The sequence below is a fragment of the Rutidosis leptorrhynchoides genome, chromosome 6, assembly GCF_046630445.1.
Source record: "Rutidosis leptorrhynchoides isolate AG116_Rl617_1_P2 chromosome 6, CSIRO_AGI_Rlap_v1, whole genome shotgun sequence".
NCBI lineage: Eukaryota > Viridiplantae > Streptophyta > Magnoliopsida > Asterales > Asteraceae > Rutidosis > Rutidosis leptorrhynchoides.
Genome location: NC_092338.1, coordinates 108234621 through 108262235, shown reverse-complemented (window position 1 = coordinate 108262235; position 27615 = coordinate 108234621). Strand labels below are relative to the sequence as shown.

General features: G+C 32.7%; 4 protein-coding genes across 5 annotated transcripts; 2 read left to right on the top strand and 2 right to left on the bottom strand.

Annotated features, from left to right (window-relative positions):
• The first annotated feature begins 277 nt into the window (after positions 1–277).
• Positions 278–2402, top strand: LOC139856070 (probable aquaporin SIP2-1). The gene is made up of 3 exons (XM_071845303.1): positions 278–665; positions 1332–1592; positions 2179–2402. Exons 1-3 carry the CDS (start codon positions 378–380, stop codon positions 2329–2331), a joined length of 702 nt encoding a protein of 233 aa, XP_071701404.1. The 5' UTR covers positions 278–377; the 3' UTR covers positions 2332–2402.
• Positions 2403–3333: 931 nt separating this feature from the next.
• LOC139853374 (chaperone protein dnaJ 72-like) lies at positions 3334–5937 on the bottom strand. Of its 2 annotated transcripts, none has more exons than XM_071842761.1 (4): positions 5375–5937; positions 4503–4572; positions 3738–3878; positions 3334–3608 (listed from the first exon to the last, which is right to left on the bottom strand). In XM_071842761.1, exons 1-3 carry the CDS (start codon positions 5797–5799, stop codon positions 3816–3818), a joined length of 558 nt encoding a protein of 185 aa, XP_071698862.1. In that variant the 5' UTR covers positions 5800–5937; the 3' UTR covers positions 3334–3608; positions 3738–3815. The 2 variants fall into 2 exon arrangements, with proteins under 2 accessions (XP_071698862.1, XP_071698861.1); XM_071842760.1 differs by having other exon boundaries at positions 3753–3878.
• Positions 5938–8273: 2336 nt separating this feature from the next.
• LOC139852686 (NADH--cytochrome b5 reductase 1-like) lies at positions 8274–11766 on the top strand. The gene is made up of 10 exons (XM_071842010.1): positions 8274–8419; positions 8969–9120; positions 9299–9440; positions 9760–9850; positions 9945–10022; positions 10597–10677; positions 10784–10873; positions 11029–11094; positions 11182–11268; positions 11367–11766. Exons 2-10 carry the CDS (start codon positions 9018–9020, stop codon positions 11457–11459), a joined length of 831 nt encoding a protein of 276 aa, XP_071698111.1. The 5' UTR covers positions 8274–8419; positions 8969–9017; the 3' UTR covers positions 11460–11766.
• A 1511-nt stretch (positions 11767–13277) lies between these two features.
• Positions 13278–13841, bottom strand: LOC139853954 (uncharacterized). Its single transcript, XM_071843290.1, has 2 exons — positions 13838–13841; positions 13278–13774 (listed from the first exon to the last, which is right to left on the bottom strand). Exons 1-2 carry the CDS (start codon positions 13839–13841, stop codon positions 13278–13280), a joined length of 501 nt encoding a protein of 166 aa, XP_071699391.1.
• Positions 13842–27615: the final 13774 nt, after the last annotated feature.

Genomic DNA, 27615 nt, shown 5'->3' with positions numbered 1-27615 from the left:
AAATAATAAATGAATATCAACAGAGTTAAAAAAAGAAAAGTTACCTACGTTGTTTGATATAAAATTTAATGACCAACAGTGCAATTTTATCATGTTAGAAAGAAAGAAAAAAAAAAAAAAAAGTACCATCAGTTGCAATCTGTAACGTTAAAAATGGATCTTAATCAATCAAATACTCATCTTAAAATTAAAACTTCTGAAATGGGTCGCCTGAATTTTAATTCAATTTCACCACTTTATCATTCCCCTGTTCATCCCACGTCCACAATCAGTCTCTTGAAAAATTTTCAAGACTACACACTTTACGAATAATTATCATCAAATTTAAACAATATTGGAAAAAGGGTTGAAAAATCAGGACAGAAATCTCTGTAAAAATGGCGGGAATGGGGCAATTGATTGTAACAGATACAGTATTGTCATTCACGTGGGTTTGGGCAAGCGTAATTACCAGAATAATTGTTCAAGATGTTTTAGGGTTAAGTAATAATGGTATTGTATCTGAAATCATTAGGTGTTGTTTCTCTGTTGCCAACATGTTTTTGTTTACTTATTTGGTTAAGCTCACAAATGGTGGTGCTTATAATCCCATTTCTGTTTTTACATCTGCTGTTAATGGCAATTTTTCAACTTTTATCTTCAATGTTGGAAGAATACCCTTTCAGGTTAGTTGCATTTTTTTTAGATATTTCTTTTATCCTTATTTCAATTTCAATTGTTTAATATTGATTGAATTATCTGCATCTATTGATTTGAGTTAGCTATTGTGAGCTTACTAGTGCCAAATGCAGATTCTGTAGTTACCATATTTTGGTCAATATGCAGATTTTTGTAATTATTTCCCCATGAATTTTTAATAGACCCATCAAGTCTTTTAGGTGTTGTTTGTTTTTCGTATGCAGATCTTGTTATGTCTTATGTCTGCACGTCCGCAGACGTTTATACTGTAGATTGTTTGTTTTTCTGAACACTTAAGATAAAATATTGTCTTATTCTGTCTGCAAACTCGCAGACTTAGAAATATGCTTCTAAGTGCTGCAGACGTGATTAAGTAATTTTGCGGACATAAAAACAAGCAGTCATTTACTATTCAACATATAGACCTTTAGGTCACATCTTCTCTACAGAAATGATCCGCATCCGCAGATCTTCAGACAAAAACATCTTAAAAAACAAACAACACCCAGTTTTTTTACTTTTTATAGTATGCAACATCACTGATTATATACCAACATAAATACTACCCAAGATCAGCTAATATTTGATTATATCTTCCGAATAACAGAATTAGAATTTTCTCATTAGGCACACATTCATGTTCTGATAATCAGGTGTTTGGATCGATCATGGGTGTAAGGGTTATACTTGAGGTATATCCTGAAATATGGCGTGGGCCAGAGCTGGTGATCAATCTTCATCAAGGTGCATTAACAGAAGGATTGTTGACATTCATACAAGTGCTCATCACACTTGCTCTTGATAGAAACTTTCATGGCAGTTTCTTTAGGAAGACTTGGATTAGTAGCATCTTAAAACTCTCTCTGCATATACTCGGATCAGATTTAACTGGTGGATGTATGAATCCTGCTGCTGTATGTTTTCGCATCTACTGTTTTTGTTTTTTTTTAAAGACGAATACTCACATCCACCTCAAATATGTCGCATATATCTCAATTGAGACTTGAATCCACCTACTTATTGGCTGATGTGTCACCCACACAAAGGTTGCAAAAATCATTACTTGGAGAGTACTCGGTAGGGAATTTTTAGGGAGTACTCAGGAGTACTCGAAATCTCGAATGTTGACCAAGGTTGACTTTGACCGATTCTGACTGAGTATTGACCGATTTCCCGAGATTTGACCGAGATTGACCGAGTAATCCCAAGTTTTGACCGAGTAATGCAATTAATTGGACCGACTATTCGGAAGCTTTTTATTGCCGAGCACTCCCTAGTTGTGCAACATTGCACCTACATACGTCTAGGCCAAAAACATGCTGATTGGGTCTTATTTTGTTCATAATTGAAGAATGTGTTAGGAAATATTAGTTTTTGGACAGAGGACTAGTGGCCAAATGGTAGTTGAAACATGAGCTTTGTAGTGTTATAAAATATACTTTTGTAAACAACACTTTCTTAATTTTCATATTGATATACTTTCTTTGGTAAATTTTCTAGGTGGTTGGTTGGGCATATGTTCTTGGTGTTCATAAGGAGAAGGAGCACATAATTGTTTATTGGCTTGCTCCAATCGAGGCAACCCTATTTGCAGTATGGACATTTAGGTTGCTTGTACGCCGTTCAAAACCAGAGAAACAAAAGACTAACTGAAGATGATTCTTTAGTGTGTTTGCATAAAATTGATCTTCTACATTCAATGAAGAATCCACCTAGCTTTTACTTGTATATTTCTCTTCTCTTACAAATTGTATTCCTGATAACTCAAGATTATAGATACTTTGACTTTTCCTAGTCAAAACCATCTTCCCGGGTATATAAGTGTGATTTATATTTGTTCTGATTACGGCTGTTGATCGTACATTATAGTATTCCTATCTCAACATAAAAGACCGTGTGAACCATATTAATGATATATGGGATGCCTTTTTAGAAACGAAGGCACATCATGAGAGCTTACACCTTAAATAGTGTTCCTATTTTGATATTTCAATATAAAATATCAACATTTTGCATATTCTGTTAGCTTTTGAAATTTGGTGCCAGATCTTTCTTCAAACTTTAAATGTTCATGGGACCTTCTAATATAGAACTCGGATTTTTGAAAATAAAAAATGTGTAACCTTTCATGGAAAGCTACCCAGAAAATTAATGTCATTTTTGTTAGATACATTTTGGCGAACTTAACCCTACACTTAATGTTTGAGAAGTCGATATAATTTCTTAATTGAACAATGTATGTACTTTGCAAGTGAATCATTGCTAGTACGATGGAATATTGGGATTGAGATAGGTTATAGGTAGATCTTGGCTTGCACATTTGGACATAGAATGCTTGGCAAGAATGGTTTGAATATTTGATTGAGATAGAGTTTCAAAGTATCGTGTGATCGCCATTATTATGGCGACTCTTTGAATCATACAATGGTTTTAGCGCTCCGCCTATGAAACAAAGTGTTCTTTTTACTGTATTATCATGTATTACTTTAATTGGCTTAGATGTGGAGGTCGTAAAGTTAGTTGTTGAAACTCATGGTTATGTAAGCCTTTGTAATTCTCTCTTCTAGCACCTAGAGAGTTCGTTCTTAATGAGATCATTGTTCTAAATAATTGTTAAAAGAAGAGATACAAAACACACAGATAAGTAAAGTCCATAAGTTAGATTCAAGCATATATCACCATCAAGGCAAAAACCGATTCAAACATAAGTGAACCGGCTACTGACACAACAAGAAAATTACATCATTTTTGCTGGCCTGGATGCTTATTTCATTATGTACAGAAAACATCATGTAGTTAATTGTTTTTTCGTTATGAGTTCCCTTTTGTTCTGTTTGGCTGTAAATGTACACGTCATATACAAACAACATATCCTCCCTTAGGAATCAAGCTTCATCTTTATGACCATGCACTACTCTTGTATCTACACTCTGCAGCATGGTAACAACACAACATGATTAGCAAATAAAAAAGGAGACTAAAAAAACACATATAGTTGTTACTAGTGCCACAAGCCCACGAACAATGTTACAAGAATATAAAACCACTACATATCTTACATCTTCAGAACTCACATTTCAAACCATCATTAAACTGTGTATATATCTACAACCACCACGTTCGTACAAAATGCGCTGTTATTCCTCTTCCTTAACTGCTTTTGTCTTGTGTATCGATTCCATTGCTTCTTCAAATGATTTCTGAAAACGGAAAAACAAAAACGGTCAAAATTAATCTAAACTGTTTTGCTCCACATGACACATAGCATCACAGTACAATTTCTTATCCAGAAGCAAACAATAGCTTCGATTCACATAAGCATATCCAACATGAAGCTAAAATAAAACAAATGTGTTACTATATACATCTACCATGACTGTTTAGAACATATGAGGTATAAGATACACGAAGAAGATTATGAAAAAGCATCCAGCTAACAAATGAGCCTTTTTAGGCATCTTATCCACCTTTTGACAAGTCAATAGCCATATAACATTTTCAAATGTCCAATAGCAATCCAACATTACTAGTTTTCACAAAAATTTTAAACTAAATAAGCATATTGTACATTTTCTTCATCAATTTGGTTATATTCAAGGAATGAAAATAGGAATGTTGTGGGAATAGTAATGAATTCCAACCAAACACCACCCAAAAAAATGTCCAAGCCATCAGTCAATAACTACACAACACTAATGGTAGCAAGAAATCGATATAAAGATAATAACATCAATATGTTGCAGTTCACATCATAACAATATACGGAGTACCATATGCAAAATAAGGAAAATAAGGAAAATGGTCACAAAGGATAAATAACATACACCTGGATTCTGACTCCTCCATATTGCATCTCTACCTATTTCAACAGCTGCTAGACCACTTAATATAGCCCTGCAAGAAACACATTCCATCATTTCATTATAGCAATTATATAAAAAGAAAAACTTAGTCTCTTACACTTCAAATATAGCCATATTATATCTACTAATTGTTACTCTCATTAAACAGAAAGTAATAATCATTTTATATTAATAGAAGATATAATAGTAGAAGTTTAAAATGTGTCAGGTGTTTGTAAATACTTGAATAAACTCTGATACTGATATGTGCATACCTGAGTACACGGACGTAGATCGTGTGTAAGCATCTAGTTATTTATTGTCATTGTACGTGTGTTGATAATGTGTTTTATCATTAATTCAATATAAGATGCCACATGACATCTTTATGAGTTGACACAACGCCAAAATGCATACAATGACAATAAATAACAAGTTTCATACATAAATATATGTCCGAGTAGTTACATACACACTATGAATATCGAACCTAGTTAAGTACATTTACAAACACTAAAACCTTTAAAGATACATAGACTTTGTCAAAAAATTATCTGAAAATTTCAGAAAATTGTAACTTCCAAAATTTCCTAAGGTAGATAACCAACCATTGCTTCGCTAAAAACGGATTAGAAGTTCAATTTTATCAACAAAACGATCGAAAACTCAGTTTTCTCATCGAAAAAAAGGTGAAATTCAACTATATCCAGGAACCTAAATCTATCTTTCACTCTATTAATCATAATCATATACTATATAGTACATACTATACTTTCAAATAGTATAAAATTAAATGTTAAGTTACAAAAACAGAACATTAAAAATCAATCAAATTTATATAAAGGAAACAATACCCAGCAAAAGCAACATTGAGAAGAAACGCACGGCTGTTTAAATAACCAACAATAATTTGTAACTTGGAAACAGTAGCCTTCTTATTTCCATAATTATTATAATTATAATAATTTTCATAACTCGATGAATTCTTCCTTCTGTTATCATACGTATACCCGTACCCGTAATTACCATACCCGGATCCACCCGAATAACTACTACTTCGATTATAACTGCTATTATAATCAGCCCGTTTCCGATCATCGACTAAAACCTCATAAGCTTCAGAAGCTTGTTTGAATTTAAGGGTGGCACCGTCTTTAATGGATTTGGGGGAACTGGAGTGTTTATCTGGGTGAAATTTTTTAGCGATGGTTCTGAATGCTTGTTTGATTTCGTCTTTTGTTGCGTTGGTGTTGAGACCTAGGATCTTGTAGTAATCCATTTTTTTATGATTTGAAATTGAAAAACGGAATTGGGGATTTAGGATTTCGCATAATAAGGAAAGGAAATGGAAGAAGAGATGGGATCGGAATCAGTTGGTGGCGGGAAGTTAAAAGTCGTGGCTGGAAGATAACCATGAATGTATCGGCATCTTGCTCGTTTAGCTTGACGGTGCACGTGATATTTACACATTACAAAATTTGTCTTATTAGAGATGAAAAGTTCAATTTAAATTTTCATTTTCTACAAAATTAACCTCCTAACTTCAATTAAAATAAAAATCAAACCCCCACATATTTATCTCATTACTAAAATCAAAAATACTGAATAATAGCACTCATCACGCTTTACCGACTTGTACGCTGCGCTCAAACAGTTGGACCCTCAGGGGCCACTACTGTGCTACAGATAATTTTTTTTCTTCAACGATAAAAGAAGCAACTTTCGTAAAAGAACCAACCCTTCAATGCTATCAAAAGATGTCGAAAAACATTCTTTTTTACAAAATAGATCAACTAACTTTTTTAAAAAAAATAAAATAAAATAAACCCGAATGCTAAAAGATGCAACTTTCACAAAAGGAACAACCCTTCAATGTTAGATGTCGAAAAAAATTCTATTTTACAAATATATCAAGACTTCTTTTTTAACTCGCATTCAAAACGGAGCCCCCAGCGCGAAGCGAGGGCTCCACAACTAGTTTTAGACAATTCTATCGCGCCCTCAGACATGGACTTAACTGACGAAAACTGACGGACCCTAACTAGGCGTCAGTTTTAGCCGTCAGTCGGACCCTCAACGCAAAAAATTGTTTCATCGGTTTGCTTTTTAACCAATCAATGATTTTTCAATTTTAATTAATATATATTTTATATAATTAATTTATTTTTCCCACCTCATTTTCAAATCAGATTTTACCACATCACCCTATTTAATATTTAACACAAAAAACTGACACACGATTATAAAATGCCAGAAACTGACATTGCCAAATCATAGTCGGATTGCACTTTTTGGCCAAAAAATGCCAAACTGTCTGTGACGTCACAGTCACGGTTAAAAATGGTCTTACTGTCATATGTTTATTATTATGAACATCAATGAAAATAAAAGTTTAAATTATTATATTTGATATTTAGAAAATTTAATAATAAAGTGAAATAATAAATTATGAGCTGATTATTTATGAAGTGAACAGATTAATTCATTTTGTGATAAGAGTCGAAGTAATTACCTGGTTGGTTGAAATATACTTAGCCTGCTTAATATAAGCATTGTGATTTAAATAAGGTATAAAGTACATGTGTGTAAATAAAGGAGTCTTTTAGCTTAGTTTGAAATAACGTGTTTCTTCTACTATTTTAATCTTTGTCCTTCCTGGATAGGTTTGGTGCATCTTCTCCCTTACATGTTAGGTTTGGTACATGTTTGGCCTAGGAGAAGTGATGTTTTAGGGATTGTTATGCTTGACACACTAACTCTAATATTTTGTAATGACGAGACCTGTTGTATTTCTTTTATGTAATACTGGTTTTGTATTACGACTATGTTTGCTTATATAGATAAAGAATAGTTATTGTTAATTAACACTAAAATGCTTCCGATGTGTTTAAAAAAACTCATGGAAAAATGTGCAGTGTTACAGTATCAACTTCGTTTCAATCTTTGTGTTTGAATATGTTATTTGGCATCCTCTTCGTGTGTTATATTCAGATACATTCTACAATCAAGTAGTTACAATAAAATTTAGTTTGAAGATGAGTGGATTTTAAAATCAGTAAGTGACGAATTTATTAATATGGTTATAGTTGTAATTCATGATGTGGATTTGACGTTTAAAGATATTAGAATTTTTGAGAAGGAAGTTTTGAGATATTAGAATTTGTGCAATTTAGAGAAAACTAGTTGTCGAACCCACGCTTCGCGTCGGGGTTCCGTTTTTAATGTATTTTATTGTATTTAGTAACGGAGCCTCCGAGTCAAAAATCAACGTATATGAAAAGTACCCTAAATATTTAGCGTTTTTTAAAAAGTGTCCGTTTTGCGTATAGTTAGTGACATTGTGTTCGTAAAATTATTTGGAGTTTAACAATGGTGTCGGAAAAAGTTAACTCGTTGCGAGCGAGAAGATATGACACGTTGAATATTTGAGTGAAGTTTATTTAAGATATTTTATGAAAATTTTAATTTGACACTTTAACCCCAGTTTTGGGGGCTGATTTTAAATTTTGAACAAAGTGTGAGAGCGTTTGTGGTGTTATTTAAAAGAAAGGGAAGGGAAAAAAAAGTGAGAAGACGAAAATAATTCTAGTACTGTTCATTATTGTTTTTTAACAGTTAATATGGTAATGATGGTAATTACATGGATGATCCGTCTAAAAAATATTTAAAAAAATAAATAAATGTTGGGTAAGTTTGACCAAGAATGGAATGAGATTGGCTGCTTTCGTCTCAGTGCAAACTGTATTTCATTTTCATCATCCGCTTGTGCATCACCCGATCCTATTCCTACCTAACCCCTCCCATTATTCCACCAACCCCCCTTTTTTTTATAAACCCTAATTTCTCATTTTACCTTTCGCAGATCTTATTATCACTACTTTTATTTCTTCTATTTCCAGGTTCGCTTACTTGTCACCTAATTCCATAAGCTTCAACTACATTATAATTCAGTTTCTTAAATTACCAAATTTTAAATTCTGATCATCGCATCAATACTATCGAATCTGTAACCTTGTTTTATTTGTATATTTTGCTTATCATGTTGTACCTACTTAATCGTTACAAAAGTTTTATGTAATTAATGTTCACGTATATACATGTTTATATAAATTATCGCTGCATCTGTGTCGAATATGTGCAAAATCTATGATATTTCGACTTATATGAAAATCTGTATCCGTGTGTGTATATTTGAGATTCATAAATGTTAATTTTGTACATATTTTGAATTGTATGATTGAAATGAACTTTTAGCTTCCTTATTGTTCATTATCTGAAAGTGTTCCTACACTAATACACACATAAATGTTTCTATTTGATTTAAAAATGTGTCTAGGCAACAGAAAGCATTTAGCTGCTTATTGACTAAGTAGGAAACTGCTATAGTTAGGGTTTATTATCATGCCATTAAAATTTGAATTTGTGTTTATCGGTGAGACATCTTTCAGATATAAGATAGATCTCGATATATAGAAAACCTTCATTGCTACGGGAGCAATGGATTTTTTGGAAGCGAAGGAGGTCCAAGTTGGCATTGCTGTTGCTGTTCTTGCTGTCGTTGCAACCGCAGCCTACTTTTACACCTCAAAGAAACCTAAAGGTGTATAATTGGATTAGACTACTTTAATGCTTTTTTTTCATTAGCCTTTTTTTTTTAATATATTTACACATCAAAGAATTTAATACATGTAGTCTATGCTAACAAGTGTTAGTTTCTAAAGTTCCCTGTGGGTCATTGGTGAAACTGAATAAAATTTTACTGTGTTTTTTTTCGGTAGGGAGCATCGATGCAGAACGTTTTAAGCAATTCAAGCTTGTGAAGAAAACACAACTTAGTCATAATGTGGCCAAGTTCAGATTTGAGCTTCCTACTCCTACTTCTGTGTTGGGACTTCCTATTGGACAGCACATAAGTTGCAAGTATGAATTAACTTCGCTTTATCACTGTTAAATGTTTATAGATCATTTACTCATTCTGTTACTGAATTAAGGGATGCAATTTGACTCGTGAAATTCAAAATGTTAATTTCAATTTATAATCAATGCGAATTCCGAGACTATTAAAAAAATATAATCAAATTCAACTTTATGAAAATGCACTACAAATACATAAGTTTTCAGAAGTTAAAAGTCTGTCTTTTTTGTTTTGTAGTGTAAGATGTAATAGGTTTACTACGTGCTTCAATGAAAAACAATGATGCTTTGTTTTTCCTATTATTTATCTGGTTTTGTACTGCAGGGGTAAAGATAGCCAAGGAGAGGAGGTTATTAAACCGTACACACCAACAACCCTAGACACTGATGTGGGATATTTTGAGTTAGTTATTAAGGTACACGTCGAGATTTGAATTTGTTCCGTACATTTTACTTATGTTTGATTTTGTGATTTGGTATAAATGCTTATGATGCTGTAATCATATGTAGATGTATCCACAAGGACGAATGTCACACCATTTCAGAGAGATGCGTGTAGGTGACTATATGGCTGTAAAGGGACCTAAGGTAGATTTACATCCCAAAGTTGTAATTTCTATAATCTGTTGAGACTTTTTGCAGTTGTTAGCAATAGCTTATTATTCATTCATTAGGTATGGCATTTGGTTCTTGCTTTTTGTTATTAATCCAATTAGTTTTCCTAATTCTTATTATTAATTTTTCTCATAGGCTTATCCCACTTAATAAAATATGTTTGCTAAAACTTGAAACACATGTTTATGGTTGCTCACTTGATCCTTAGCCAGTTTGTCATCAATGAGCTTAGACATTTTATGTGAAATGGCATTCTCAGTAAATGTATGACAATAAATGCTATAGTGATCTTTTGAGCCAAAAGCCTAATAGGATAAGTAAGTTGTAATACAGAAAACACAAGCGTTGAAGTTAAGTTGAACTAAATGATGCGTACTAAAACATGAATTTCTCTCAAATATCATCCTTCTGTCACACTAAATGAGCACTAGTTTCTTACGAGTCCCAAAGAATCAGTTTGTGATATAATAATTTGTTTTCTGTTCAATTAAATTGGCTCGCTATTGATTTTAAGAGTGAACTTGCTTTAAATAATGTATAATTTCAGGGGCGTTTCAAGTATCAACCTGGACAGGTCAGAGCATTCGGCATGCTTGCAGGAGGTTCGGGAATCACTCCAATGTTTCAGGTGTTCATTTATTGCTAATCTTATAAAGTCTTAGGTGGTTTGTTTTGCAATAAGCTTATCGTGTGTGAGCTTAAATGTGTTATACTTATCATTGATTACAATTTAGGTTGCTAGAGCTATACTAGAAAACCCAAAGGACAAAACCCAGGTTCATCTCATCTACGCTAATGTCACATATGATGACATCCTTCTTAAAGTAAGTAGTTAAATAGTAACTCTTTTATCCACTTGTAGTATTTATCAATTTGTAGCAGCATAGCATTCAATATATGAAACCTTTGATGTTCATATTGAATATAACTATTGTTTAACTGTTTGTTAATGTAATTGATTTATTAAAACTAATTTCAGGAAGAAATTGATGGACTTGCAACCAACTACCCTGACCGTTTCAAAGTGTTCTATGTATTGAACCAGGTATTAATATAACAATGGTCACTTATACAAGAATCTAACTAATGCTGTTTTGAACCGTTTGTTTATTTTAATTTTAAACTGTTGCAGCCACCAGAGGAATGGACTGGTGGTGTTGGTTTCGTATCAAAAGAAATGATTCAAACCCATTGCCCTGCACCTGCCTCCGATATTAAAGTATGATTTCAACACCTTTTTAACTTTCTGAAAGTTATATGAATCAAGTTGTATGATCATGTTTCTAGAAATATTGAATAATATTTTCGAATATGCAGGTTCTTAGATGTGGTCCACCACCAATGAACAAGGCCATGGCGGGTCATTTAGACGATTTGGGATATACATCCGAGATGCAATTTCAATTCTAATTATATCGAGAGACCCTCCACATATTGCTCTAGTCCAGCATTTTTATTGGCTCAACCGGGAAAAACAAACAAAACAATTTGAGACCACACTTTTTCTTTCGAGACTGTTCTCGTTAAATTTCAGTGTACTTTACTTGAATAAAGTTTTTCCCTTTGTAGTTAACCATAAAACATGTAGTCTGCATATATTAACATCTCAACCACTCCTTTAACCGATGCGGTTGAGATCATATTCAACTTGAAGTTATCTTGTAGAAGCATTTGAATATTGTTGCAGTGCAAGTAACATGTGTGATTGAACCAACATCAGTGATTGCAAGTCATCAACATTATTTAAAGCTTTCCAAAAAATATTTGAGTGTAATATAGACAGTATTGATATGTCGTTTGGTGATGAAATGTATAGAATAGAATGACGACCAACCTGGTTTATATTGTCCTTAACATCAACGAACTCTAATTCTTTTATCGGTGATTATAAAAATTGGTAGCCAAAGATTAAGCTTAACAGTTATCATTTTAGATTGGTATGCCAAATTATTAATATAAATATCTCAAGATAGTTCAGTAATATTCGCCCCATGAGAAACCTTATTTTATTTATCTGTTATTGGTAGCCAAGATATAAAGTTTTTTTTTTTGAAAGGCAATGTTAGTGGTTAGAGTTAATTCACGAAAATCCCCCCCCCCCCCCCCCCCCCCCCCCCCCGAGACTCGAACCCTTGGTCTCCTCGAACACCATGTTAACATGGTGACCAATGAGGCAAAGCCCCATTGGCAGCCAAGATATAAAGTTAATCAGTTATTCTCTTTGTTTGAAATAAAAAAGACTTTATTTTAGCACAATTACAATTTATATATACGAAAACATGATATACGAACCTAACACGTCTAGTTATTTTGGCGCTTAAAGACAATCTTTTAACACATGGCTAGTTGGCCACTTGGCTACCACCCTAATGTTTTATAAATGATGATGATGATAACGTTTTTATGCTTGTATAGATTTGTCAACTACGTATTGGACCGGGTTGCAATTGCACGAGAGTAGAGGACCCCAACCCGATTAGAAAACCTGGACCCATACTCGTCGGATCCCACTTGTTTAGTAACTGCCGGGTTAACGAGTTTCTTCACGAGTATCCGGAATTCGTGTCTTTCTTCACATGTTTCTTTTTCAATAAGTTTAGTCAAGATAAGTAACCCATAAGAGTGCTCCCAATGGAGTAGTTCCTCCATCCTTAGTCCTCAGTGCCGCATCAGCACTTCTTTCCCAGGACTAAACATTCTCAATAATGACACTCCTTCCTTTCATTTTTTAAATTATTTCTGAAAATTGAATACTTATTTAAATAAAACTAAACTTTTATTAAAAATTAAAAACATTAGAATAATTAAAATTAAGACATAGAGTTACAAATAAAATTACATAAAAATTTATAAATTATTCGTCCACGTCTTCGTCTTCGTCTTCGTCTTCGTCTTCGTTAACGTGTGAAGGTCCTGCCTCGTCTTGATTGTTTGGATTTATTGTCGGATCATGTCGAATACGATAATTAGGTGGAAGACTAAATACATGTTCGACAAACATATCTCGTAGTAGTCGATGAATACCCATATCTCTTATTTCCGTGTCCACCCGCATATGCGCTTCAACCCTTTCTTTGAATGTTCCTCGTGCACGTCGAATCGAACGATAATTCTCTTCAAGTCCACAAAATGCACGGCCGTTGTCCTCGACACACATGTTAACACGATCCTTCTAATTTTGCGGATATAATACGGCCTTGCTAGATGTTGAACAATGGTCCATCGATCTTATAGTATTCCAAATGCTCGTTTAATATTTTTTCTTGCCGATTCTTGATACCTTGTGAATTTTGCTTGTTTTGGATCAATCGGATTTCTGAACGACTTAACTAGTATTGACCATTCCGGATAAATTTCATCCGCCAAATAATAACCCTTATTAAACGTACACCCGTTAACCGTAAACGTACACGGTGGAGCTTCGCCGGCTAATAAGTCGCTAAACAAATCAAATTGATTAAGTACGTTGATATCATTATTTGATCCCGCAGTACCAAAATAAGCGTGCCAAAACCATGCATCATACGACGCTACCGCTTCAAGCATAATTGACGGGTAACCATGGTCACCTCGTGTATAATGACCCTTCCAACGTGCCGGACAATTTCTCCATCTCCAGTTCATACAATCGATGCTTCCTAACATCCCCGGTAATCCATGTATTTGAGCATGTTTAGCGGTCAAACGTTGCACATCTTGTGCAGTTGGTTTTCTCAAACATTCGGCTGCGTACAAGTGAAAAACACATTTTCAAAATTTGTTTAAACAATCATATGAGGTTTGTTCACCCATATGCAAATACTCATAAAATGAAAGGACCCGTTCATATACATTATAAACGATTCACAATAGTTGATTACATCGCGAGGTATTTGACCTCTATATGATACATATTACAAACATTGCATTCGTTTTTAAAACACAAACTTTCTTTACATCAAAAATTGACAGGCATGCATACCATTTCATAATATCCACTATCAAATTATAAATTAACTTAATAGTAATCTTTGATGAACTCAATGACTCGAATGCAACGTTCTTCGAAATATGCCATGAAATACTCCAAGTAATATCTTTAAAACAAGCAAATGCACAGCGGAAGATTTCTTTTATACCTGAGAATAAACATGCTTTAAAGTGTCAACCAAAAGGTTGGTGAGTTCATTAGTTTATCATAATCATTCATTTCCATCATTTTAATAGACCACAAGAATTTCATTTCCAGTTCTCATAAATATACGTCCCATGCATAGAGACAAAAATAATCATTCATATGGATTGAACACCTGGTAACCGACATTAACAATATGCATATAAGAATATCCCCATCATTCCGGGATCCTCCTTCGGACATGATATAAATTTCGAAGTACTAAAGCATCCGGTACTTTGGATGGGGTTTGTTAGGCCCAATAGATCTATCTTTAGGATTCGCGTCAATTAGGGTGTCTGTTCTCTAATTCTTAGATTACCAGACTTAATAAAAAGGGGCATATTCGATTTCGATAATTCAACCATAGAATGTAGTTTCACGTACTTGTGTCTATTTTGTAAATCATTTATAAAAATTGCGCATGTATTCTCAGCCCAAAAATATAAAGGGTAAAAAGGCAAATGAAACTCACCATACTGTATTTCGTAGTAAAAATACGTATAACGTCATTGAACAAGTGCAAGGTTGGCCTCGGATTCACGAACCTAAATTAATTATATATATTTATATGTTGGTCAATATTTGTCTAACAAATTAGGTCAAGTCATAGTGTACCACAATCCTAATGCTCGAGACTAATATGCAAAAGTCAACAAAAGTAAATTTGACTCAAAATAATTTCCAAAAATCTATACATGATTAATATATAGTTTAAATATCGTCATTTTATATTTTTAACTATTTTTAAAAGATTTATTAGAGTAAATAATATAATTTATTTATTAATAAATAAAATTTTATATTAAATTTATATAATAAAATATACTTTTATATATATTAAGTAATAAAATTTATAGGGTTCATTTAATATCATAAAGATAATATGATAGGTATTATTAAAGTAAGTTATTACACGTAATAAAATATGTTTGTATCACATATTTATTTGATAAAATAATATCTATAATGATAGTAAGTAAAAGTTGTATTATTTTGTAATAATAATTATTATTATAAAAATATCAATATTTATAATTACTAAGATGACATTAGATAAAACGATAATTCTAATTATGATAACTTTAATATTTACGATAATTTTTAATATTATCTTTAAAATAATAATTCTATTTAAAATAATAATAATAATAATGATATTTTATAGTAACAATGACATTTCTATTAAAATGATAATTTTTGTTAAAATGATAGTTTTAATACTAACGATACTTTTAATAATAATAGTAATGATAAAAATAATAAGAACGATAATTTTATCTAAATCAATATCTTATAATATTTTAATTTCATCATGATACTCTTACCCATTATTTCCTAATCGTTTCGTTTAATAGCTTTTAATCGTCTTTTATATCGTGTTCATAATAATGATAATAATAGTAATCAAAATAATTAGGTGTTACAAATATTTGTTTTAATTACACTAATATTAATAATGATAGTTACTATAACATTATTAACGATAATACTAATAATTATCTTAAGGATAATATAGTAATAATAATAATAACAATAACAATAACCATTTTTAAATAATGATATATACATTAATAATGATAATAATAATAATAATACCAATAATAATAATAATAATAATTGGATAATAATAATAATACTAATTATAACTTTAACGATAATAACTATAGTAATAATAAAAAAATAATAATTTTTAATGATAAATCCCTTTTATTGATAAAGATAATAATAATGATAATAATAAGATAAAACTAGAACGACGATAATAATAATCATTTTTAATAAAAATATCGAAAATTCAATTGATTATAACTTCTAATCCGTTCATCGAAACCATTCGATATCTAAAGGAAAAGTTCTTAATTTTTCGCTAGCTTTCCAAGGACATGCATATCTTATACCTTATCTCAACCGCAAGTGTAACTAATTCAACATTCAACCTAACCTGTCTAAGGGCAATATCAAAAGTACAAGCATGCATAATCCTAAATACTCGAGCACTAGTCAGGGATACACTATTAGTATGTAAAAGTTAAATTATGAGTACTCACGTATCAATATTGAGATTCAATATTGCAGGAAAGGTACGTAGACGCAACGGAAATGATAAACACTATATTGACCTCACGAGCATACCCATGAACCATACTCAATCACCTCCATAGCTATAACCCATAATTTCCTTAATCCTATCCCACTCGAAAAATAATTTCGAAATCACTCGAACAGCACTCCGTCGTAATATTTTATGTATATTAATAATATCTTGAAATAATACGGAGTAAATATATATATGTAAATCGATTGAGAGAGTTTAGAGAAAAATATTTTCAAGTTTCTATGAAATAATGAAACCTATTGAATTCAATTTATAATAGATTTTTGAATTATTAAAGTGAATTATTAAAGTATGAATTATTAAAGTGAATTATTAAAGTATGAATTATTAAAGTGAATTATTAAAGTATGAATTATTAAAGTAAATTATTAAAGTATGAATTATTAAAGTGAATTATTAAAATTAAAGTAAAGTAAAAATAAAGTAAAGGTAAAGTTTAAGTATAGTAAAAGTATAAAACTATGTACGTATAATACGCGTATAAATATATATAATATTAATTTAAATCGTTATATATATAAAATAAAATATAAATATCGTTATCTTTATCATACTAGTTAAGTAATGAGTTGTCAAAAGTGGTTCTAAAAGTTATATACGTTTTAATAATAAAGTTCTTTTTAAACTGAAAACGTTTTTGTACGTTTGAAACTAAATAGATCAATCGAGTCTTTATGAGATTCAATCTTCCACTATCCTTTGTCTATTTCTCAATGATTGACAATTTGTTTTTATTTATAAATCACTTTACCATTTTCCGAATATTGTTAAAATGGAAAGATTTCTCAAATCAACGTGGGCCTTTCAACAGAGACTTGTAATCATAATTCAATATATCTGATAATTCAATCATTTGATCTTATCTTCTAATTCCATTGATAAACATTTTGAAACAGATACAATCATATAAAGTATTTAATCTAATATTTTGTTTACGTTTCAAGTTATAATATATATACACATATACATATATAATCATATTCGTTTAATGGTTCGTGAATCGTTGGAACTTGGTCGAGGTTGAATGAATGTATGAACATAGTTTAAAATTCTTGAAATTTAACTTAACAAATATTGCTTATCGTGTCGGAAACATATAAAGATTAAAGTTTAAATTTGGTTGGAAATTTCCGGGTTGTCACAGTACCTACCCGTTAAAGAAATTTCGTCCCGAAATTTGAGTGGAAAGGTCGTGAATGATAATAAGTATGTTTTCATGATGCATACGGGCTAAAAATTAGAGTTTTATCATCAGCGAATAATTTGGATAAACAATCCATTTATATGAAGAGTACGAATGAAGCTAACATAGAAGAGTGAAATGAGTAAGTGTAGATTCATCTTATCATTTGACGTAGATATGATTGATTCTCAGATTTCAAGGGATTTGAAGAAAATCTTCTTAATAAGATTTGACTCTCCGGTAATCAAGGGAATTAGGATCCGCTTTAAATGCGATCGTCCATTTTAATTGTTCTGTCGGAGATTTTCTTATAAATTCACCTCCTTCGTTTCCTTACAACTCACACCTTCTGTTGATGCATTTTATGCAAGTCCCTAGACATCTACCCACGTCCATTGCAGGTACAACAGTTTACAGGCCACCATGATTGCTCGTTATTATCCTATACGTGTTTGTATGTGGTTACAGGAACTGCAGGAACGAGATTTAGATGTTTGACTATGTTAGACTTAGTTAGACGTACGAGTGAAGCCTCACTAGTACGGCTGACAGGCTCATACGCACGGTTGATGCTGAGCTAAGTCACAATTACAACTTAAATGAGAAGACACGAGTGAGTGATCACCCGTACGGCTGATGAAGCCAACTCGTACGTGTGATGAATGAATCGTATGGGTGAGTCAACATCAGGGGTATATAAAGTCTTATGTTCTTCATTTTAGGTTAAGCCTCTTATTTGTTACACACACTCAGATCTAGTGAGCTCCTCCAATTTTCTCTCAGTCCAAATCACCCAGGTGGTGAATAATAGCTCTAGGTGTTGATCTAATCACACTTGATTTAGTTGTGGTTTGACTAAATTAATCAAAAAAAATTAACCTATTCACTAGAGGGTTTGATTCACTTATTCCGCCATTGTGTGAGTTAAATCTGTTGATTTCTAAGTTCCTAGTCATGTTTCATCACCTTCAATTCTTTCCCCCTCAACTCATATTTTAAAGTATTCATCAATATGTTCCATCCAGTTCTGATTCTCGATATACTTCTAACTTTCATATCGGTCATTCTTCTTTTTCATCTACCGCCGGAAGAATCTATTTACTTCTACTATACACCTGTTTCTAGTTCTCCCGTGTCTTTGTATTGCTATATGCATTGATATATATGGTTTATAATTTCTGGTTTATCGTTGGGCTTTATATGTTCCCTTATATTTCAAAGTCTCTGCTTCTGTCTTCTATAATCATTATCATTAACAGTTAATGCTCTCTTTTATTTGCTGCAATTTATACCCCAATTTTTATTTCGGAGTTTTGTCCTTTTGTTTCTTCTTTTTGCTATTAAGCACCGCTTGTAATGGTCCAGAATTCACAGATATGAATTTCAGAATGAACATTGTTAATGTTCTAGGAAGGAAATTGTGATGGCACGATCTTGACTTGTCAAATTACTAGAATACCTTGGAAAAGGCCGAATCATCAAGAAATATTTTCTTGATATTTTAGAGGTTAAATAGAATACAAGAGTCGTATAACATGGCACATGATGATATTATGATCTGTGAATCATCACGTTCCATTTAGAAACTCAGCATGACTTACTGTAATATAATCACATTGATCAAGTGTCATTATATTATACTAATTCATGCTTCAGTTCCCAACACTACTTCAAAATATTCCTATTTTAAACTTGAATGTTTCAGAATTTAGAAACTAAAATACTTTCTTTTATGATGTAATACAGATAGTGCGAAGAGGTAAATGATTTCAAATAAGAAAAATTAAGAAAATATCTTCAGAAATATGGAGGATATTTATAATGAAAGATACGATGATATTTTAGAATTTCTAATATCAGAGGATGATGAAGAATATTGTTCGCAGGGGTTTAGAGTCAGGAGCAAGGTATTCGTTAATGACTTCAGCAGGTACTGAATCATTTGGATCCTTTGAAGTCAGGTTCAGTCTTTGTAATTTGTCCAAAGCCTCCTTCCTACTTTGCTCAATCCGTTTTCCAGTTCCAAAACTTCTCTTTTTCTGCGCTTTGCCAGCACACTTCATCATTATCATTCAGCTTTTACCGTTTAAAGTCATTTTTAGTTTTTGTTGCTTCATCAGTATTTTTTCCATTTTCGGAGAACCAATTCTTAGTTCGGAGTGTTTTTCAGAAACTTCACATTCAAATTAAGTCCAGAAGATAGACGTTATATATACACATATAACTGTTGGCATAGACATGCTGCGAGATTTCAAAATACTGATTGCTAATTCCCAATGATTCGTATGGCAATTCTCATTACAAGATGCGAATGAGTAAATGATGGGGTTTCAATAAATAATTATAATGACTTTTTGGAGAGGCTAAAGTCAAAGGGTAATGAAGTTGTTGGTACATCTGCTAATAATGTGGTGGAATGTAAAAGGTTCTCTGGTAACGATGGTGTATATCTCAAGGTTATAATAAGGTTAGTCTGACTGAAAAGTCGAAGTTGACTTGCTGGAGCTGTGACAAAACTGGCTACTTTGAATAGGAGTCGCAAAGTTATTTTTGCTAATAAATGCCAAAGAATCTGACGCGGATACGTTGTTTAAACTTTTACTTTGGTTTCAAGAGTTTTTCGGGTAAATAACTGTGGGTAACATGTGGTTGGATCATCATCTCGATTGCTCATCATTCGAAGTGTCTTCAGAAATTTTCGAAGGGTTTGAACACAGATTGTAATCGTTAACATACATTTGATGTTCTAACACAGTTTTGAAGTCAAAATATAGCTTGTGAAAGATGTAAGGATCTAAGAGTGATGATTTTGGTCATATCTCGAGTTGAATTTTGAGATTTCAAAATCAGAATATGTAATTAAATTTTGAATGAGTATGGTTGTTTTGATTTCTATAAAAGAATGTATATTGTTGTGAAAGTAGAGAGTATAATGAATAATTTGCTAAATCAGATTCGAAGAATATAATATATTATTTGTGAATTTATATATCTCTCGGGTATTACCTACCCGTTAAAAAAAAATTCACAATTAATATTTTGTACAAAAGAATTTTATTACAGTCTTTATGAAAATATATATATGTATATTTTCTTCAGATGTAACATAGATTTAATGAGTTAATGTTAAATTAAACTCATTTGATTTACGGTTGAAACTAGAATTTAATAATCCCTAAAGGCTTTAAAAAGTACATAACTTTTACGCAGTATTTCTTTAATGACATTGAAATTATGAATCAATACTTCGTTATTTGTTGATGTATGGTGTTCGGTTCGTGGAATTCTTGTGAATTTCGCAAAGTACGAATGATGTTATCTGAAAAGTTTCGGGTACATTGATGATGAAAGTGTAAAATCAAATATATACTTGATTTATTATGAATTGGAATTTGTTGAATTGCGACAGAGATTGTAGTTAACGCTGGTTAAGTTGCGGCCGAAGGACGTACATTATTGCATATTTGTAATATGAATTAACCGAGTAGTTAAGATTCACACACAATAGCTTAGCACTGAAAGATTTATTTCAATATATATATATATATATATATAATATACATATAATTTCTTCAGAGAAAATGAGTTAATTTCTTCATAACTCGTTGATACAATATAAACGTTATTGATTCGTAATGATGTCCACAGTGATTCTTGAACTGACGGAGTTTGTGATGTTATCGGTGTTGTTGATTCGGATGTTGACTGTACTGACGATGCTGGTAACGCTGATGGTACTATTGATGTCGTTGGTAAAGCAAGTTTAGCTTGTTAATCACACACTATTTTTGTCAGGGTTTCTACTCTTCCTTCCGTCATTTTGGTTCGCTTAACTGATTTATGGTTAGGGCTAGATTAGATAATCTCTAAGACTTTAGAGATTACATAATCGCCGCGGAATGTTTCTCCAATGAAGTTATGAATTAATACTTCGTCAGTTATTGTTGTTGGTACTCCTTGGTATCTATGGTGCGTATTGAAATGTCCCGTTCTTATTGATTAAAAATGTTCCATATTAATTGATTTCGTTGCGAGGTTTTGACCTCTATATGAGACATTTTTTCAAAGACTGCATTCATTTTAAAACAAACCATAACCTTTATTTCATCAATAAAGGTTTAAAAAGCTTTACGTAGATTATCAAATAATGATAATCTAAAATATCCTGTTTACACACGACCATTACATAATGGTTTACAATACAAATATGTTACAACAAAATAAGTTTCTTGAATGCAGTTTTTACACAATATCATACAAGCATGGACTCCAAATCTCGCCCTTATTTAAGTATGCGACAGCGGAAGCTCTTAATAATCACCTGAGAATAAACATGCTTAAAACGTCAACAAAAATGTTGGTGAGTTATAGGTTTAACCTATATATATCAAATCGTAACAATAGACCACAAGATTTCATATTTCAATACACATCCCATACATAGAGATAAAAATCATTCATATGGTGAACACCTGGTAACCGACATTAACAAGATGCATATTTAAGAATATCCCCATCATTCCGGGACACCCTTCGGATATGATATAAATTTCGAAGTACTAAAGCATCCGGTACTTTGGATGGGGTTTGTTAGGCCCAATAGATCTATCTTTAGGATTCGCGTCAATTAGGGTGTCTGTTCCCTAATTCTTAGATTACCAGACTTAATAAAAAGGGGCATATTTGATTTCGATAATTCAACCATAGAATGTAGTTTCACGTACTTGTGTCTATTTTGTAAATCATTTATAAAACCTGCATGTATTCTCATCCCAAAAATATTAGATTTTAAAAGTGGGACTATAACTCACTTTCACAGATTTTTACTTCGTCGGGAAGTAAGACTTGGCCACTGGTTGATTCACGAACCTATAACAATATATACATATATATCAAAGTATGTTCAAAATATATTTACAACACTTTTAATATATTTTGATGTTTTAAGTTTATTAAGTCAGCTGTCCTCGTTAGTAACCTACAACTAGTTGTCCACAGTTAGATGTACAGAAATAAATCGATAAATATTATCTTGAATCAATCCACGACCCAGTGTATACGTATCTCAGTATTGATCACAACTCAAACTATATATATTTTGGAATCAACCTCAACCCTGTATAGCTAACTCCAACATTCACATATAGAGTGTCTATGGTTGTTCCGAAATATATATAGATGTGTCGACATGATAGGTCGAAACATTGTATACGTGTCTATGGTATCTCAAGATTACATAATATACAATACAAGTTGATTAAGTTATGGTTGGAATAGATTTGTTACCAATTTTCACGTAGCTAAAATGAGAAAAATTATCCAATCTTGTTTTACCCATAACTTCTTCATTTTAAATCCGTTTTGAATGAATCAAATTGCTATGGTTTCATATTGAACTCTATTTTATGAATCTAAACAGAAAAAGTATAGGTTTATAGTCGGAAAAATAAGTTACAAGTCATTTTTGTAAAGGTAGTCATTTCAGTCGAAAAAACGACGTCTAGATGACCATTTTAGAAAACATACTTCCACTTTGAGTTTAACCATAACTTTTGGATATAGTTTCATGTTCATAATAAAAATCATTTTCTTAGAATAACAACTTTTAAATCAAAGTTTATCATAGTTTTTAATTAACTAACCCAAAACAGCCCCCGGTGTTACTACGACGGCGTAAATCCGGTTTTACGATGTTTTTCGTGTTTCCAGGTTTTAAATCATTAAGTTAGCATATCATATAGATATAGAACATGTGTTTAGTTGATTTTAAAAGTCAAGTTAGAAGGATTAACTTTTGTTTGCGAACAAGTTTAGAATTAACTAAACTATGTTCTAGTGATTACAAGTTTAAACCTTCGAATAAGATAGCTTTATATGTATGAATCGAATGATGTTATGAACATCATTACTACCTTAAGTTCCTTGGATAAACCTACTGGAAAAGAGAAAAATGGATCTAGCTTCAACGGATCCTTGGATGGCTCGAAGTTCTTGAAGCAGAATCATGACACGAAAACAAGTTCAAGTAAGATCATCACTTGAAATAAGATTGTTATAGTTATAGAAATTGAACCAAAGTTTGAATATGATTATTACCTTGTATTAGAATGATAACCTACTGTAAGAAACAAAGATTTCTTGAGGTTGGATGATCACCTTACAAGATTGGAAGTGAGCTAGCAAACTTGAAAGTATTCTTGATTTTATGTAACTAGAACTTGTAGAATATATGAAGAACACTTAGAACTTGAAGATAGAACTTGAGAGAGATCAATTAGATGAAGAAAATTGAAGAATGAAAGTGTTTGTAGGTGTTTTTGGTCGTTGGTGTATGGATTAGATATAAAGGATATGTAATTTTGTTTTCATGTAAATAAGTCATGAATGATTACTCATATTTTTGTAATTTTATGAGATATTTCATGCTAGTTGCCAAATGATGGTTCCCACATGTGTTAGGTGACTCACATGGGCTGCTAAGAGCTGATCATTGGAGTGTATATACTAATAGTACATACATCTAAAAGCTGTGTATTGTACGAGTACGAATACGGGTGCATACGAGTAGAATTGTTGATGAAACTGAACGAGGATGTAATTGTAAGCATTTTTGTTAAGTAGAAGTATTTTGATAAGTGTATTGAAGTCTTTCAAAAGTGTATAAATACATATTAAAACACTACATGTATATACATTTTAACTGAGTCGTTAAGTCATCGTTAGTCGTTACATGTAAGTGTTGTTTTGAAACCTTTAGGTTAACGATCTTGTTAAATGTTGTTAACCCAATGTTTATAATATCAAATTAGATTTTAAATTATTATATTATCATGATATTATCATGTATGAATATCTCTTAATATGATATATATACATTAAATGTCGTTACAACGATAATCGTTACATATATGTCTCGTTTAAAAATCATTAAGTTAGTAGTCTTGTTTTTACATATGTAGTTCATTGTTAATATACTTTATGATATGTTTTCTTATCATAGTATCATGTTAACTATATATATATATATCCATATATATGTCATCATATAGTTTTTACAAGTTTTAACGTTCGTGAATCACCGATCAACTTGGGTGGTCAATTGTCTATATGAAACATATTTCAATTAATCAAGTCTTAACAAGTTTGATTGCTTAACATGTTGGAAACATTTAATCATGTAAATATCAATCTCAATTAATATATATAAACATGGAAAAGTTCGGGTCACTACAGTACCTACCAGTTAAATAAATTTCGTCCCGAAATTTTAAGCTGTTGAAGGTGTTGACGAATCTTCTGGAAATAGATGCGGGTATTTCTTCTTCATCTGATATTCACGCTCCCAGGTGAACTCGGGTCCTCTACGAGCATTCCATCGAACCTTAACAATTGGTATCTTGTTTTGCTTAAGTCTTTTAACCTCACGATCCATTATTTCGACGGGTTCTTCGATGAATTGAAGTTTTTCGTTGATTTGGATTTCATCTAACGGAATAGTGAGATCTTCTTTAGCAAAACATTTCTTCAAATTCGAGACGTGGAAAGTGTTATGTACAGCCGCGAGTTGTTGAGGTAACTCAAGTCGGTAAGCTACTGGTCCGACACGATCAATAATCTTGAATGGTCCAATATACCTTGGATTTAATTTCCCTCGTTTACCAAATCGAACAACGCCTTTCCAAGGTGCAACTTTAAGCATGACCATCTCTCCAATTTCAAATTCTATATCTTTTCTTTTAATGTCAGCGTAGCTCTTTTGTCGACTTTGGGCGGTTTTCAACCGTTGTTGAATTTGGGTGATCTTCTCGGTAGTTTCTTGTATAATCTCCGGACCCGTAATCTGTCTATCCCCCACTTCACTCCAACAAATCGGAGACCTACACTTTCTACCATAAAGTGCTTCAAACGGCACCATCTCAATGCTTGAATGGTAGCTGTTGTTGTAGGAAAATTCTGCTAATGGTAGATGTCGATGCCAACTGTTTCCGAAATCAATAACACATGCTCGTAGCATGTCTTCAAGCGTTTGTATCGTCCTTTCGCTCTGCCCATCAGTTTGTGGATGATAGGCAGTACTCATGTCTAGACGAGTTCCTAATGCTTGCTGTAATGTCTGCCAGAATCTTGAAATAAATCTGCCATCCCTATCAGAGATAAGAGAGATTGGTATTCCATGTCTGGAGACGACTTCCTTCAAATACAGTCGTGCTAACTTCTCCATCTTGTCATCTTCTCTTATTGGCAAGAAGTGTGCTGATTTGGTGAGACGGTCAACTATTACCCAAATAGTATCAAAACCACTTGCAGTCCTTGGCAATTTAGTGATGAAATCCATGGTAATGTTTTCCCATTTCCATTCCGGGATTTCGGGTTGTTGAAGTAGACCTGATGGTTTCTGATGCTCAGCTTTGACCTTAGAACACGTCAAACATTCTCCTACGTATTTAGCAACATCGGCTTTCATACCCGGCCACCAAAAATGTTTCTTGAGATCCTTGTACATCTTCCCCGTTCCAGGATGTATTGAGTATCTGGTTTTATGAGCTTCTCTAAGTACCATTTCTCTCATATCTCCAAATTTTGGTACCCAAATCCTTTCAGCCCTATACCGGGTTCCGTCTTCCCGAATATTAAGATGCTTCTCCGATCCTTTGGGTATTTCATCCTTTAAATTTCCCTCTTTTAAAACTCCTTGTTGCGCCTCCTTTATTTGAGTAGTAATGTTATTATGAATCATTATATTCATAGATTTTACTCGAATGGGTTCTCTGTCCTTCCTGCTCAAGGCATCGGCTACCACATTTGCCTTCCCCGGGTGGTAACGAATCTCAAAGTCGTAATCATTCAATAATTCAATCCACTTACGCTGCCTCATATTCAGTTGTTTCTGATTAAATATGTGTTGAAGACTTTTGTGGTCGGTATATATAATACTTTTGACCCCATATAAGTAGTGCCTCCAAGTCTTTAATGCAAAAACAACCGCGCCTAATTCCAAATCATGCGTCGTATAATTTTGTTCGTGAATCTTCAATTGTCTAGACGCATAAGCAATCACCTTCGTTCGTTGCATTAATACACAACCGAGACCTTGCTTTGATGCATCACAATAAATCACAAAATCATCATTCCCTTCAGGCAATGACAATATAGGTGCCGTAGTTATCTTTTTTCTTCAATAACTGAAACGCTTTCTCTTGTTCATCATTCCATTCAAATTTCTTCCCTTTATGCGTTAATGCAGTCAAGGGTTTTGCTATTCTGGAAAAGTCTTGGATGAACCTTCTGTAGTAACCAGCTAGTCCTAAAAACTGGCGTATGTGTTTCGGAGTTTTCGGGGTTTCCCACTTTTCAACAGTTTCTATCTTTGCCGGATCTACCTTAATACCTTCTTTGTTCACTATGTGACCGAGGAATTGAACTTCTTCCAACCAAAATGCACACTTTGAAAACTTAGCGTACAATTCTTCCTTCCTCAATACTTCTAACACCTTTCTCAAATGTTCACCGTGTTCTTGGTCATTCTTTGAGTAAATAAGTATGTCATCAATGAAAACAATGACAAACTTGTCAAGGTATGGTCCACACACTCGGTTCATAAGGTCCATGAACACAGCTGGTGCATTAGTTAAACCAAACGGCATGACCATAAACTCGTAATGACCGTAACGTGTTCTGAAAGCAGTCTTTGGAATATCATCTTCTTTCACCCGCATTTGATGATACCCGGAACGTAAGTCAATCTTTGAATAAACAGACGAGCCTTGTAGTTGATCAAATAAGTCGTCGATTCTCGGTAGTGGGTAGCGGTTCTTGATGGTAAGTTTGTTCAACTCTCGGTAGTCGATACACAACCTGAATGTACCATCTTTCTTCTTGACAAACAAAACAGGAGCTCCCCACGGTGATGTGCTTGGTCGAATGAAACCACGCTCTAAAAGTTCTTGTAATTGGCATTTCAGTTCTTTCATCTCGCTGGGTGCGAGTCTGTAAGGAGCACGAGCTATTGGTGCAGCTCCTGGTACAAGATCTATTTGAAATTCAACGGATCGATGTGGGGGTAATCCCGGTAATTCTTTCGGAAATACATCGGGAAATTCTTTTGCAATGG

What these genes read in the sequence shown, in the direction of transcription:
- LOC139852686 (XM_071842010.1), top strand. Translation starts at nt 9,018, where the DNA reads ATGGATTTTTTGGAAGCGAAGGAGGTCCAAGTTGGCATTGCTGTTGCT. An exon ending in GGACAGCACATAAGTTGCAA is followed by an intron (nt 9,441 to 9,759) that starts GTATGAATTAAC and finishes TTTGTACTGCAG; the next exon opens with GGGTAAAGATAGCCAAGGAG. An exon ending in ATTTTGAGTTAGTTATTAAG is followed by an intron (nt 9,851 to 9,944) that starts GTACACGTCGAG and finishes AATCATATGTAG; the next exon opens with ATGTATCCACAAGGACGAAT.
- LOC139856070 (XM_071845303.1), top strand. Translation starts at nt 378, where the DNA reads ATGGCGGGAATGGGGCAATTGATTGTAACAGATACAGTATTGTCATTC. An exon ending in TTGGAAGAATACCCTTTCAG is followed by an intron (nt 666 to 1,331) that starts GTTAGTTGCATT and finishes TCTGATAATCAG; the next exon opens with GTGTTTGGATCGATCATGGG. An exon ending in GATGTATGAATCCTGCTGCT is followed by an intron (nt 1,593 to 2,178) that starts GTATGTTTTCGC and finishes TAAATTTTCTAG; the next exon opens with GTGGTTGGTTGGGCATATGT.
- LOC139853374 (XM_071842761.1), bottom strand. Translation starts at nt 5,799, where the DNA reads ATGGATTACTACAAGATCCTAGGTCTCAACACCAACGCAACAAAAGAC. An exon ending in CTCAATGTTGCTTTTGCTGG is followed by an intron (nt 4,573 to 5,374) that starts GTATTGTTTCCT and finishes TGTTTCTTGCAG; the next exon opens with GGCTATATTAAGTGGTCTAG. An exon ending in GGAGGAGTCAGAATCCAGGT is followed by an intron (nt 3,879 to 4,502) that starts GTATGTTATTTA and finishes TTCCGTTTTCAG; the next exon opens with AAATCATTTGAAGAAGCAAT.